This window comes from Helianthus annuus, chromosome 10, assembly GCF_002127325.2.
Source record: "Helianthus annuus cultivar XRQ/B chromosome 10, HanXRQr2.0-SUNRISE, whole genome shotgun sequence".
Lineage (NCBI taxonomy): Eukaryota > Viridiplantae > Streptophyta > Magnoliopsida > Asterales > Asteraceae > Helianthus > Helianthus annuus.
Genome location: NC_035442.2, coordinates 25,159,611 through 25,175,295, shown reverse-complemented (window position 1 = coordinate 25,175,295; position 15,685 = coordinate 25,159,611). Strand labels below are relative to the sequence as shown.

The 15,685-nt window shown below is 36.0% G+C and overlaps 2 protein-coding genes and 1 non-coding gene across 4 annotated transcripts; 1 reads left to right on the top strand and 2 right to left on the bottom strand.

Moving 5' to 3' along the window:
* The first annotated feature begins 884 nt into the window (after positions 1 to 884).
* On the top strand, positions 885 to 4,319 carry LOC110884256 (thiamine pyrophosphokinase 1). 2 transcript variants are annotated; one of them, XM_022131945.2, is made up of 6 exons: positions 885 to 1,190; positions 1,292 to 1,394; positions 2,880 to 2,952; positions 3,140 to 3,241; positions 3,335 to 3,584; positions 4,025 to 4,319. In XM_022131945.2, the coding sequence occupies exons 1-6, from the start codon at positions 1,040 to 1,042 to the stop codon at positions 4,150 to 4,152; spliced, it is 807 nt and encodes a 268-aa protein (XP_021987637.1). In that variant the 5' UTR covers positions 885 to 1,039; the 3' UTR covers positions 4,153 to 4,319. The 2 variants fall into 2 exon arrangements, with proteins under 2 accessions (XP_021987637.1, XP_021987638.1); XM_022131946.2 differs by having other exon boundaries at positions 1,055 to 1,190; positions 1,287 to 1,394.
* Positions 4,320 to 7,558: 3,239 nt separating this feature from the next.
* On the bottom strand, positions 7,559 to 7,632 carry TRNAV-AAC. The gene has a single exon. It is a non-coding gene; the product is annotated as a tRNA-Val (tRNA).
* A 903-nt stretch (positions 7,633 to 8,535) lies between these two features.
* On the bottom strand, positions 8,536 to 12,377 carry LOC110884255 (uncharacterized protein OsI_027940). The gene is made up of 6 exons (XM_022131944.2): positions 12,257 to 12,377; positions 10,682 to 10,862; positions 10,450 to 10,603; positions 9,817 to 9,854; positions 8,963 to 9,167; positions 8,536 to 8,869 (listed from the first exon to the last, which is right to left on the bottom strand). Exons 1-6 carry the CDS (start codon positions 12,259 to 12,261, stop codon positions 8,790 to 8,792), a joined length of 663 nt encoding a protein of 220 aa, XP_021987636.1. The 5' UTR covers positions 12,262 to 12,377; the 3' UTR covers positions 8,536 to 8,789.
* Between the last annotated feature and the right edge of the window lie 3,308 nt (positions 12,378 to 15,685).

Here is a 15,685-nt window from a genome sequence, read left to right as displayed (position 1 = left end):
AAAGGTAGATTAGTGTATGTACCCCATTGTCTTTCAGCTATCAACGCCACTATATGATACATGATTAACCATCCCCTGCTTTTAACGTTATTTTCACGAAATTAGTAAAATAATGTTAAAATTAGTGTAATTTCACTTTTACACCCCCGGGAGCCCACACTATATACATTATATGTGCACACCGCAAGCGACGCGTGAATGTGACAAAACATAGATAATTTATAGAGTAAATTGCCATTGTAGTCCCCGAGGTTTGACCAAAATTGCCACTTTAGTCCAAATAGTTTTTTTCTTGCCATTTTAGTCCAAATGGTTTTGTTTTCTGCCATTTTAGTCCCTGACTTTTGTCATTTTTTGTCGTTTTCATCAACCACCACCACCACCACCCACCCCATCACAACCTTCTATCATCGCCCCCACTTGCCTGCACCGTCACCGCCCACCCACCCACCATTTCCACCACCATCGGCCACTTTTCCGCCACCCACGTCATCAACCAACACCACCGCAATCATCGTAAAACCAACAACCACCGCCATCATCTTCACTGTAAAACCGGCACAACATCATCCTCATACCCATCGTACTTGCAAAAAAAAAAAAAGAAAGAAAAATATGGTTTAACCAAAATTCACCTAAGTTAACTAAATTTTTTTAATGAAGTTAGTGGGTTGGATGAAAATGGCAAAAAATGACAAAATTTAGAGACTAAAATGGCAGAAAACAAAACTATTTAGACTTAAAAAAAAAACTATTTGGACTAAATTAGCAATTTACTCTAATTTATAATTTATAAGAGTATCAGGTTCCTTAATATTGAAATTAAAATTAAAATGTCTTTTCATGGTTGAATGTGAAGTATAACCAACTACCAACCCAAAGAAAATCCCATAACAAACAAATCAACAAAAAAAGTGTTATTAAATTCAGACACCAGTTTCCACCGATCAACAATCAATTCACTGACAGATCTGCATATCTTTTTATCCAATTCATTCACACCTTATCTTGATTCTGTAAGATCACAATCTCACAATCAATGGCAGAAAAGCTACCGATGATTCATCGTTCAACCTTCTTATTACCGCCGGAAACAACCGCCACCGTCACCGGAACTCTTCCGACGACACACGCACTCATTATTCTCAATCAACGTCTTCCAAAGTTTTCACCCTTACTCTGGGAACACGGTGAGTCTAAACTCGTTCATGTGTATTGTTTGTGTTTTCATACGATGTTAATAATCATGTTATAGATCTTTTGATTCGTTGTTGTTGTTGTTGTAGAGCAGCAAAAGTTCGTGTGTGTGCTGATGGTGGAGCTAATCGGTTGTTCGATAACATGCCGGAGCTGTTTCATGATGAACACGATGATGTTTCGGTTATCCGTCAAAGGTTGCGTATAAAGTGTTTGATAATATGCCTCTGAGAGTGTTATGTTTTAAATTTTAATTGTGTGTATGCTTGCTTGCAAAAAGGTAATGGGATGGGAGGGGTTTAAGTTGATATTTAAGGAATAACTGTCTGTTTCACTTTTCTAACAAAGACAAAAGAGGACCATTATATAAAAAGTTAAAATGGTGAGTTTGATTGATTGTTGTAGTTTTTTTTTTTTTTTTAATATGATACATCTCCTATTGCTTGTTGATTGGGAAAATTACAAAAATAGACAATCGCTTTTCAGCCGTTTCTAAAGTGGTCTCAACCGCCTCGCAAAAAGCGGGGGCTTAGTTGTCTGAGCTGCCTCGAAAAGAGTGTAGGCTTAGCCATCTCAGCTATTTAGCCGTCTAAACCGCCTCACAAAAAGTGTAGGCTAAATCCTAGCCGTCTCAGCCGCCAGAGCTAATGTGGCAGCTTCTGATTGGTGGAAATGAAACTCACGACTTTGGAAACTGCTGAAAAGTGATTTCTATATTGGAAAGTTTTTTTTTTTTCTTTCTTTTTTGTCAACAGTGTCTATTTTTTTCGTAATTTTTCTTTGTGAGTTAGACCGTGGGGTATGGTGGGTCTTGGGTTGGGGGCATGAGTTGACACGTGGAGTTCGAGCCCTCCCACCGCCTAGTGACGTGTTCGTGGGGTATGGCGGGGCGTGGGTGCACCGCGTGGGTTGGCAGGTTATTAAAATATATATATATATATATATATATATATATATATATATATATATATATATATATAATTTAAAACCCAAGGCGAATAGGAGGCCGCCACATCAAACCCAAGCCCGCCCCACGCCCGGCTTCAAACCCAAGCCCCAAGGGCCACGTCCCAACCCAAGCCCCAAGGGGTGGTGGCTTGGGCGTTTTCCCCCAACCCACGCCCCAACCCAAGCCCCACACCCCACAGTCTTATAACTCGGAGCTTCTTACATATCTAATTAAGTTGACTTGGAGGTTATCGGGTCAACGGTCAACCTTTTCTTTGACCTTGGGGATTCCTATGCTGGCAAGCAAAAACAGTAGCCTTGTCTTTATGTATGTGTGTATATCAAGATTCCTAAATCAAACCTTTTGTGGCGTCGTAGCAAACGCCTTGAGTCTCTTTAGTAGAAATCTCAGGTTTGAATTCAGCTTCTATTGGCTTTCTGCCTTTAACCCCCTTGAAACCAACTAGGTGTAAATGTTTTACCAAATCCTATTGGTTAGCAGGGTATTTGTGGGGTCCACACTCCCATGAGTTTACAACTAATGGTTTCCCAAGGACAAAAAAAATAAATAAAAAGAATTCCTATTTTTATTGGACGACCGGATTCTGTGTTTGCTATATGGTACCAGATTGAATATAAGTTGCTATATATATATATATATATATATATATTTTTTGTTAAATAAAAAAGGAAATAAACTTTTGGATGTGAATTTGAATACACATATGTTTTAGGTACAAGCCAGATGTAATAAAAGGAGACATGGACTCAATCAGACCAGATGTTCTAAATTTCTACCGAAATTTGGTAAGCCCGCAATGATCTTTGTATCAGATATTCAGATTATTTGTTTGGTAAAGATTTTATAAGTGGCAAAACGTGCGGGTCGGGTCAAAATGAGTAATCATGTAGGATGGAACAAAACGGGCCGGGTCGTTTTGTTAAGTAATTGGTTATTCAATAACCTGTGTTCTTGATTCCTAATCAAATGCAGGGAACAGAGATTGTAGATAATTCCAGTGACCAAGACACGACAGATTTACATAAATGCATCACATATGTACTAGATCTCATGTCTGATGACGAGAAATCAAATGCAAGTCAAATTCATTACCTAATAAGATTTTATCATATTGGGTTCTTGCAGTATTCAAAGTTGTAATGTTTCTTGCGTTTTGGCGTGTGACAGCTGTGCATACTTGTTGCTGGAGCACTTGGTGGTAGGTTTGACCATGAAATGGGAAACGTGAACACCTTGTGCCGCTTTTCAACAACACGGATTGTTCTTTTGTCCAATGATTGTCTTATCCAACTTCTTCCTAGCACCCGACATCATGAGATTAATGTCCTGTCTTCAGTTGAAGGCCCACATTGCGGTCTTATTCCCATTGGCACCCCTTCTGGAAGCTCTACAACTACCGGGTTAGAGTGGAATCTTGGTAAGTACTTGTTCCATATCATAAATCATTATATATATAGTTCCAACCTTAAGATTACTGTATATTACCCTTTCAAAACACTGAAAATACACTTTGGACTACTTTCGACCCATTTTATTTTGAGTTCAGTTTCATATATATATTTAACCATTCCATACAAAAAAAGATGAACTTTTAAAGAATCGTGTCACTGAATTAACAAATAGAACAATGTCGTTAGAGAGCAAAGATTAAATGTAACATGACCCGAGCCATTTGACTGTCTTGAGGGATGACACCATTATCAATGGATGATATTCGACAAATATCTAACTACAACCAAAATGTGTACCCGTGCTTGTAAGGGCAATTTGGTAATTTTGAACATGGAATGAAAATGTTGCATATTTTTAACGGTTTGATGTTTGATGATACCTCTCCATTGTTTTTAATGTCCACAGATAATATGGAAATGAGATTTGGCGGCTTAGTGAGTACTTCAAACATTGTTAAAGGAGAAACGGTAACAGTTAGATCTGATTCTGATCTTCTGTGGACAATCTCTCTTAAAAAGCAGACATGTAGCTGAAGAAGGCAACCTCTATATTTGTTGGATATAATATAATGTATCTTTGACAAATTTCGACTCTGTTAATATGGCAGCCAATCGACTGGTTTCAAGTGCGTACCAAAACGTGTTGGGTTGGTATTAGAATCTTGTTACTTTTCATATTGCTATGTATTTGGGCTTTAATCTATTATTTTAATTGGGTTTTTAACTTATAAATTAAGTAGTGAGTTTTTAATAAAACTTTGAGATGATAAAGGTGTTGGACTTTTCAAATTTTGAGGAGTGACATAATTTAATATCAGGGATAGGGGTGACTTCATACAAAAAAGGTGAAAAAAAAAAATTGCACTTTGCCGGAAAGGCTTAAGGTAGCTGTGCAACCCCTCACTAAACACTACATGAAAAAAGTTAAAAATTGGAAGGTAATTGTTGATAAGTTTAATTCAAAGCTCTCGTCTTGGAAGGCTAGATCTCTATCTATGGCGGGGAGGATCGTTCTAGCGAAAGCGGTTTTAGGGGCATTACCAAATTATTTTTTCTCAATTTTCCTAGCACCAAAAAAAGTAATCAATGATCTTGAAGCAATAAGGAGAGATTTTGTTTGGGGTTTCAATAATGGGAAGAATGAAATGAGATGGGTTGCGTGGGAAAAACTAGTAAAGGCGAAACGGTACGGGGGGTTGGGTATCGGTGACATACGTAGTGCTAACTTAGCACTTTTGGCAAAATGGTGGTGGAAATACAAAGAGAACCCGAAGTCCTTGTGGGTTAGTGTTGTAGACAGCATACACTGGAAACGGAATTCAGCCTCTATTATTCCTACCAAATATAAACTTAGTAGTACTTGGAAAGACATTTGCAGCATCGAGAAGGTATTCACGGCCAATAATTTATCACTGAACAAAAACTTGGTAGTTGATCTAGGCAATGGAAAGAAAACAAGATTTTGGTTAGATGCTTGGTTAGGAGATCAGCTATTGAAATTTCGTTTCCCAGCGATCTTCGCCTTGGCAAAAGAAAAGGAAGTCACAGTAAGTCAAAGTGTAAAGTTGGAGGGGGGTATAATCAATTGGGGTTGGGATTGGAAGCGTAAACCGAGGAGCACACAGGAGCTGCAGCAACTTGAAGAATTGGAAAGAATTCTCTTGGATCAGAAGACTTCAGACAAGGAAGACGTCTGGAAATGGGGTCCGAGAAACAATGAGATAATATCTGTCGCTCTATTAAGAGATGAGATTACTAAAAGCTCTTTGGAACCCAACGACGTACCATGGAAACACTGGAACAAATGGATACCACCTAAAGTTAATCTTTTCGTTTGGAGAGCAATAAAAGGACGCATCGCAGTTAAGGTGGAACTAGTTAAAAGGGGAGTTCAACTGGAAAATCAGACTTGTTCGAGATGCAATAAGGAAGAGGAGTCGGTCCTTGAAGAATTGGAAAGAATTCTCTTGGATCAGAAGACTTCAGACAAGGAAGACGTCTGGAAATGGGGTCCGAGAAACAATGAGATAATATCTGTCGCTCTATTAAGAGATGAGATTACTAAAAGTTCTTTGGAACCCAACGACGTACCATGGAAACACTGGAACAAATGGGTACCACCTAAAGTTAATCTTTTCGTTTGGAGAGCAATAAAAGGACGCATCGCAGTTAAGGTGGAACTAGTTAAAAGGGGAGTTCAACTGGAAAATCAGACTTGTTCGAGATGCAATAAGGAAGAGGAGTCGGTGAATCACTTACTATTGAGTTGCTTAAAGTCCAGGGCAGTATGGTGGAACGTTCTGATTTGGCTGAAACTTCCGGTCCAGATGAATAATAACTCGTGCGAAGAACTATTTGATAAAATAGAAGAACTCAACGGCTCGAAGGCATGGAAAAACTTAATTAAAGCTATATTCATGATAACCTTTTGGCATATTTGGAAGTTCAGAAATGACAAGGAATTCAATAAAAAGGAAGGCATGATACCAGAACTGGTTGAAGGTATAAAAGAATTATCGTACCTGTGGATAAAAGAAAGAGCAAGATTGAAGAATTTAGTATGGGAGAGATGGAAGGAGTTCAATGTTAGAGACATTATAAAATGAGTTTGTAGTCTGGCTTGTAGTGGTTTGTTTTTTCTTTCTTTCTGTTTTTGTTTATTGTACTTTGGGTTTTACAGCTTGCTGGCCCGTGTTCTATAATCATAGAATTTCCGCCGTTCAAAAAAAAAACTAAACACTACATCCGACCCTCGGCCTTAAAATCTGATATCATAAATATGTCATAAAAACACACTTTTTTATTAGAGTAAACTTCTATTTTGCTTCCTGTAGTTAGGTCGTTTTAATGGATTTGCTCCAATCTTTTAAAAATAGTTATTTTACTTCCTGATCTATGAAGCCCATCACGATTTCACTCCCCGCCCCAAACATCTATTTTAAACATTAAAAATGTCACGTGCATAACACATGATGGACAATTATGACCATAATTAGACCAATACCTAGACTGAAACCTGACAGTTTTTAACGTTTAAAATGGATGTCGTTTGGGGCAGGGAGTGAAATCGTGATAAGCTTCATAAATCAGGGAGTAAAATGGCTATTTTTAAAAGATTTGGGCAAAACCGTTAAAACGACCAAACCACAGGGAGCAAAATGGAAGTTTACTCTTTTTATTAACATGCTCAAGACAAGACATCCCTGGTTGGAAAGCGTAACGGTCACTCGTAACCGTCGACGTAGCGTTCATCGACATGATGCTGGTGTAGGTTGAACGAAATTCTGGTTGAGGAGGGTAGTTTTTTGGGGGATGATCCGCCACGTAGGCGGTCATGTCATCGGGTGTGGGGATGAGCCCCAAGGGATGGGCCAAGAGTGTGGTGATGAGCCCCTTTATATATACAATGTATGTATGTATATGTGTGTGTTGGATAAAAAGCAAGGAGGAACGTCTTCAACGGCTTGGGAGGGACGATGGCAACGATGACGGGGCTAGGGGCGGTATGGACGAGCCTAGCCGACCAAGCCGTCCCCACACCGCATAACCTTATTGAATCCAAGCGTATATGTATGGTTGCCAGAGTTGTGTTCTTCGATGAAGCGGAGGTTATCTTTGAAGATCCGAAACCTCTCCTCCTTCTCTTCGTGTGATGTAGGTTGCTTGGCATTGTCAGGATTCAACCCAAGATCATTCGATTATATTTTGTTTTAGATCTGTTTTATGGTAATCTAACATACAAAATGGAGAAAAAGATGCATCAAATTACGTACAAGTTTTTAAGACTATTTACATATTTAATTGGAAAACAAAAATATTTGTTCAACTAGAAACGAATATTTAAAACGGAATAATACCTTTTTAGTGCTGCCATTTATCTGGTGGTTTGTCCCACTTGAATTATACTAAACCGCTTTAAAAAGAAAAAAAAGTAAATCAATGGCTTCGCCCGGGTTCGAACCGGAGACCTTCAGTGTGTTAGACTGACGTGATAACCAACTACACCACGAAACCATATATGTCTTTCTTTTCACATTAAAATTACTAAACCTGACAATAAGATGGTTTTAAAAGAACAAAAATATTGAATTGGGAGACCTCGGATCCTAACCAAGTGTGTGAGTTTCTTCGAGACTATCTTGAAATTTGCAGGTTTGTGTTTAGTTTATTCACGCTCATATCTGTTTCGGGTCGAACACGCGAGCACATTTAGCTAAACAGAACGTGTTCATGTCAACCTAATGAGTTCACAGCTTGACCATCTTTAATTCTGATTATTGGAAATTGGTGTTTGTGCAATGTAATGTAATAAAGCATGTCAACCTAATGTATTTTTTTACTAAAATCTAAATTCAAAAATAAAGCAACATATTTTATGCATGCCTGGTTAAACAAGATAAAAAAAAAACAATATGTGAAATTAGAGCTTAAAAACATTAATAATGCCGCAAATGTTAACTTGATAAAACTTATTCTCGCATTAAACGAGTCATGTCCGTATCAACCCGCGAATAGATGTGTCGTGTTTGCAGACGTGTGTTGGTATTTGGGTTTGGTTTCAAGTGACAAGATTTTTTGGTTCGTGTCCTGGTTGGTCCGTATAAAGTTTTTAAAGTTTTGTGTCACGGTCCATTTAACAGCCCTCCTAACTGCATAAAATGCTTGTGTTTATGCACGTGACCTACCTACCTGCGAACACAACCCGATTAGCAGCCCTACCTTTGTAACGACTAGGCTAAGACAACTTCAACACATGTAGAGAACTAAAAATATTCAGTAAAAAATCTTGCTCGATTAAGCAAAATCTAAACATCATCTCGCCTAAGATTAAAAAAAACGGGACTCAAAAATCTTGATAAGTATTCAAATTGTGCGTGCAGATAAACAGAAACGCATTTTTAAGCTTCCCATCACAAGTAATGCTCTACGCCTCACGGTATCATATGATGCCATAAAACCTCTTACGGAAATTACAACACCGAAAAGCCAATTTAAAAAACGGACAGTAAGGTTTTCACTCTAACAAATAAAAACAAACCAAAGCATAGTTTTAGTCAACATCCAAAGTCTCGAGAGCACCATGGATTGGGTACAAATCAATATTATCCGAACTCAAAAACGCCCTAACCCCATTGATCATGTCAAACCACCATACATGTTGACTAAACAATCTATGTGCTGCTAGCTGCTGCACCTTCAGTTTTCTCTTCTGCTGGTTTGCTGGTTGCCGTCTTTGTTTCCGCTTCCTCACCTACATCATCAAATCAATAATTAACAAAAAAATCGTTACCAGTATCGTAAAATGGCTATTTAAAAATCTAACAAAATAATAATCAATAGTTACCTTCGTCATCACTGTCTTCATCATCTCCGCCCATAAAATCACCCATATCTGGCATGCCGCCCATACCCGGCATCCCCATGCCGCCCATACCTGGCATCCCCATGCCGCCCATACCCGGCATACCCATGCCGCCCATACCCGGCATACCCATGCCGCCCATACCCGGCATCCCCATGCCGCCCATACCCCCCATGTCTCCAAATTTCTGTACAAACGTTTAATAAAAAATATGATCAATTAGGAGAACAAAAAATATAAAAACCTTGGTTTTGAAAAGCACGCTTCAGATGCGCCTGAGGCGTGAGGCGCCCGAGGTATCTAAAAAACAGCTTTTTTTTTTTTGCTATGAGGCGACATCCTACGTGAAGCGTTGTGAGGCAGCGCTTTAAGCCTGAAGCGCTAAGTGTGTGAGGCGACGCTTCAGGCCCAATCAGCTCCAATAGGGTTTAATTTAGGCCCATCAACATTTAATGATGTAACCGTTAGGCTCTTTACTCTAAAAAAAGAACGTTGCGACATTCCTCCTTATTCTCCATTGATTCTTCAAAATACTTCATAAATTCAGCCTTCTTCACCATCGTTATTTTCTGTTCTGTTTGATCTGTCCTTCAATTATTTATTATCTGAGCCTGTTTAGTGTTTTTATGTGTTTAATTGTGTTTTATAATCATGTATTTATGTTTATCATTGATTAACAAGTAGAATATGTCATATTCATGTGCACAAATAATTTTTATGATTTTTTTTGAGCGCCTTGCACTCGAGAAGCTTTCACCTCCAAAACGCTTCGGAGCACCTCGCGCTTTTTTAAACCAAGATATAAATAAACTAATTTTAGATCACAATTTTCTTACAGAGAAATCCATTCCTCCCATGTCAAGATCCGCCGGACCTGAAACACGAAAGCAAACATAAATTATACAACCAAAATTGTGCGTACATGATACTTTAGCATAAGTCGCATTATGAACAAACCAACTCGAGTCATGGTTTTTCTAATGAGCCAAACTAGGGGTGTAAACGAGCCGGGCCGAGCCCGAGCTTGACCAGGCTCGAGCTCGGCTCACGAGTAAAACCCAAAGCTCGAGCTCGGCTCGACTCGGCTCGAACTATTTTGAGAACAACCTTAAACGAGCTAAAAGCTCGGCTCGAGCTAACTTCAACATCACTTAAACGAGCCAAAGCTTGGCTCTAGCTCGGCTCATCAATGTTATCATCATTATTAATATATTATATATTTAAAAATTAAAATTTTGTATGGGCTCGTTTAGGCTCGCGAGCCTAAACAAGCTTTGTATTTTAGGCTCAAGCTCGGGCTCGATAACAAAACGAGCTCTATTTCGAGCTTTTAACCGAGCCGATCACGAGTAGCTCTCGAGCCCCTGGGCATGTTTACACCCCTAAGCCAAACAAATATGATCTGCGTAATCGCACAGTGAGCAATGGAGAATCGAATCAATGACAAGTTGGAATATGAAATGACATACCGGCATCATCATCCTCATCTGCCCATTTGTCCCAATCAACTTTCACGTAATGTGGGGCCCTGCCATCTCCGGACAGAAGTTTATTCCACCATTTCGGCTCTGCTTTCTCCAAAATACAAAATATACTTCTCTCGCCTATATTTATTTTGCTTTCCTACATATCAGCAACAATTGAAACTTTAACAATAAATACACAAAGTAAAAAAAAATGACAATGAAAACTAATACTTACCTCTACGTTAACTTTGTCAAAAAGCTCGAGCTTAAGATCATACTCATGCTCACCAGCTTTAGCAGAGAATGTAAAAACACCTTCGGGGGCAAGGTTGACTTTCGCATCTTTTGTATCAGCCAATACCACTGTGATAAAAACTTTGTCCTCCCTTTGGGCCCACTTCACCTCTGGATGACGACTAAAAGTATAAAAGGAAATGGAATTTAGTTGGCTACTAAATACCGAGTGCCTTAAGCGTTTAGTGTTTCATGTAAATTGTTTAAACAAAGTGTTAGATTAGCTTAGCAAAAGTATTTGCATTTTGTAATAACGCATAGTATTATTGATCGTTTATCATCATCATCGTCATACTCAGTAAATCCCACTAATAGCAAAGCTAAGGTAGGGTCTGAGGAGGGTAAGATGTAGACAGCCTTACCTCTACCCCGTAGGAATAGAGAGGCTGCTTCCAGTGAGACCCCCCGGCTCGATGGTATTATTGATCGTTTATGAAACTATAAAAAAGAGGACTAAACGACGCTGATGCAACAACCAAACCTGATTTTGACCCAAGCCCAATTTGACCATTACCCAACCAATTCTAGAGGGACAATATTAATTATAAAAAACAAACATAAGAGTTCATGTCAACAAGCTTTTTATCAACCGTTTATGTCATTACCAAAAAAAAATCATATTAACTTATTAGCAACATTAAAATACAAGGCTTGGTTAAGAACAATCAGTATATGTTATTGGTAACAATTATACACCTTACATTCTCATAAACTTAGTTAATTAACATTTAACAATTATCGTATGACTACAAATAAAGTCCATATAATCTCCACCACATCACACCAAGGATCTTGTAACAGAACTAGATAAAACAAATATTTTCTAAAACCACCTAAAATCAGCTAAAATATAAACTGAGCACATTATCCATATAAGTTATAACACTAATTTTTCGGCTCAACTAATTACCACTTTACTAGTTTACTCCTAAAGCTAATTACATTACAATAAAACCTGAAAAACATAATCACTAGAAAAAAAAATGCAAAAAAAAAAAAAACAATATTACAAATCAACTAACCCACCAAATAGAGTAATTATATTGCTCAAATAATTACATCTTTTAAAGAAAACACAAATGCTAAATAATCACCTAACTTTCATATCCCCAAAAACATAATTACATATTTACAATTACATTACTGAAAAATACTACCAACCAGACTCCAATTAATTAATTATCCAAAAAAAAACTATATCCGCCTCAATTCATCACTAAAAATCCAGAATTTGAATTCAAACAAGCTAATCAAACATCTACCTTTCAAATCCCCAAAACATAATCACAAAAAATAACAATAATAATAATACTGCAACAAATTAACGAAAAACAAACAAGTCACACATCCACTTCATCAGTCAAAACTCCCAAATTACTCACAAGTCACAACACAAATGCGAATCAACTAATTAATCACCAATTTCAAAGGACAATTAAGACGCTATAAACCACAGAAGATCGATGTGAAACCTGCAGAAAAAAAAGTGGGGGTTGGAAGAGAATATTATTATTACCTCATGTTAATATCCGAAAGAGGAAAGATAGAAAGAAAGGAAGAAAACCCTAGAAACAAACGCTGTGTGTGTTTGTGAGAGTGATTGTGATTGTGATTGCGATTGCGTCAGTCTTAAACCCTTCCACAAATGCTAGCCTGTAGGCCCGCCGCACTCACTATTGGGCTTTTTATGTTGGGCTTTGTTTATGGGTTAAGATGTTACTTTATGTGCTTGCTAGTCTACTGGATTGTTTTATATTTGGTATGTATATGCTGGGTAGCTGGGCTGGCCTATGTTCAGAGCCCATCTAAGTAATTTGTAATTATATTATATTATATTATATTATATTATATTATATTATATTATATTATATTATATTATATTACATTACATTACATTACATTACATTATATAACATTTAAGTAGCTTCTTAGCTACAATTCCGTTTCCAGGTTACTTTCACCTACATTGTAATTATATTATATTATATTATATTATATTATATTATATTATATTATATTATATTATATTATATTATATTATATTATATTATATTATATTATATTATATTATATTATATTATATTATATTATATTATATTATATTATATTATATTATATTATCTATATATAACAATTTCAGTAGCCTTATTTTATTATATTATATTACTAGATTTACCACCCGCTGCAATGCGGCGGGGGATTCAATAGTTATATATCATGTTAGATGAAATGCAAATGTTTCTCACATGATCATGAGCCTGTGTGTAAAACCAAGAAAAAAAATAACTAAGTCGATCTCCGACTTGCACGTTGCGACAGACCTATCAAACGGGGAAAAATAGACGCGCTGCGACAGACATGTCAAACAGGAAAAAAATAGATGAAAAACGTTGAACCTCACACGCACGTTGCGGCGTGTTAAGTCAGAAATTTAGAACGACACGTTAAACGGAGAACTTATGAAAGATGAAAAGTATATAAGAGACTAAAGTTGAAAGTAAAAAAAATGTTGAGATTAAATTGCAAAAGATGAAAAACTTTGGATTGAAAGTAAAAAAAAATTAAAGGGGTTAAATTGCAAAAGATGAAAACTTTTGAATTATAAGTGAAAAATCAAATTAGTCAAAGAGGTTAAAATATCAAAGATGGAAACTTTAGACTTAAATTGCCAAAGATTGGAACTTTAGAGTTAAAAAAGAAATCAATTAAACAAAAGAGATAAATAGATTTAGTTAAATTGATGTTTAATATTATTATTATTTAATAAAAGAGATAAATAAAAAAAATAAGGGTGACAAATTACCAGAGAATGACATGTGTCCACAAAGGATTTTTGTTTATTAGTATACAAAGATATTAGCTACAGGATATACAGTACCCTTATTTTTATTTTTAAATTTAATTACAAAACTATCATTCCCTTACTTTCCACGTAGCTCTTAGGAACAGTTCAGGTTCCCCAATTTTACACACCTACATCTGCCGGTCACTATCTTTGTTTGCCGCCAGTCCTCCACAATTAAATTGAAAATTACAGTTTATCCCGTTGTTACGCCATAAATTACCATTGTTATGGTACAAGAACCAAGTCGATCACCATCACGTTGCAAAGGGTAAGACAACTCCGCCGACGGCAAACCTAGGTTCCATATGCATCATCAGTTGTTGATTTATCAAGGAACAAAGGATAAATCGAAAATTAAAAAGGTGACCGGACATCATGTCAGAACCCTAGATCTGTCGATGCATGTGACCGGAACCGTCCTTGTCGCCGGTGACTGGAATGCAACCAGATCATATGATGGGTTGGAAGACTGATCGTCGGATCTTACGGACAGTCAGATCTAGGGCTGATTGAAAGGTGGTATGCTACTAGACAAGCGACGAACGAAGATAGCAGTTTGCCGGCGGTGGTTGTAGGTGGGGTACTTTCCTGTCGTCAGAAAAACTTTACGCCGAATCTGGTGGTGATGTAGAGAGAGAATTGAGAGATTGTAGATATATATAGAGAGAAAGAGAGTAAATTTTTTAACTTCGTCATTCCAGCAAATTTACAAAATTCAGTCGACCGAAGAGAGTCCGATCCTATGACTTGATGTCACCGTATAAAAGAGAAAGAAATGTATTGTGTGGATCCTGGATGGTGGTTGGTGTTAAACTAGAATGGGTGGTGTCACGTGCTTTGCACAACTTTTGTTTGGTTATAGAGTAAACTGCTAAAATCGTCCCTGTGGTTTGACTCAAATTGCTAGATTAGTCTAAAATCAACTTTTTTTGCTAAAACAGTCCCTGAGCCTAGTTTCTGTTGCTATTTCAGTCCAATAAATTAACACCGTTAGAACCTCCGTTAATGAATGGGTAAAACTGCTAAATTCGTCCCTGAGATTTGATTCAAGTTGCTAGATCAGTCCAAAATCAAGTTTTTTGAATTTGTTAATTATAAACTTATTTAGGTATATAATTTTTCTAGACTTGCATTAATTTTTTGAATTTGTTAATTATTAAACTTATTTAGGTATATAATTTTTCTAGACTTGCATTAATTTTTGAATTTGTTAATTATAAACTTATTTAGGTATATAAATCATTAATATCACAAGAGAAAAAAAAATCCTTTTGTTAGTTATTTTGAAAAATTATTTGTTAGTTATTTTGATTATTATTATTATTATTATTATTATTATTATCATTAAATATTTACTAATTATATACTTAAGTATTTAAATAAGATAATACTTAATTTAATTTAAATAAAATTAGTTTTAAAAATATAAATGTAGCTTTTTTGAAGAGCGTAATTTAACCGGCTCGGCTTTAAATATTGATTTTATTTTGATGTTGTTGTTATTGTTGTAAATATTTAGTATTTATTTAAGGATTTAAATAAGACAACAGTTAATTTAAACAATATTTAGTTATGAAAAATACAAACATTATATGTAAATTTAAATATTAAGAAATTAACATAATTTTTATTTGTTTTTATTTAAATCGTAATATTTAATGTTTAATATTTATCAATTATTTTAATTTAATATTTGTATTATAAAGTTCTTTTATTTATTTTTTCTACTTAATTAAGTGGTTTCTTATTTAATAATACTTATCATTCAGGTGAGGTCGGACAACATGTCGTGCCAGAACAAGTCTCATAAAAAAGATTATTTTGGTTTGAGTCAAAACGGGTTCGGGTCAAACCAGTGTTTAAGACAGGTCAAATAAAATTGCGCTCTCCAAAAGAGCTACATTCTGTTTATATTTTTATAACTAAACACAAATTTAAATTATATATTTAGGGTAGACTTGTAATTTATCTTAAATTTTAAGACATTTAAGAAAATATATAATGCATTTGGTACAAGTATTGATGCATTAAGAACCTGTCATTTACCATTTTTTTTCTCTTGTGATATTAATGATTTATTCAACGAACATAAATATAATT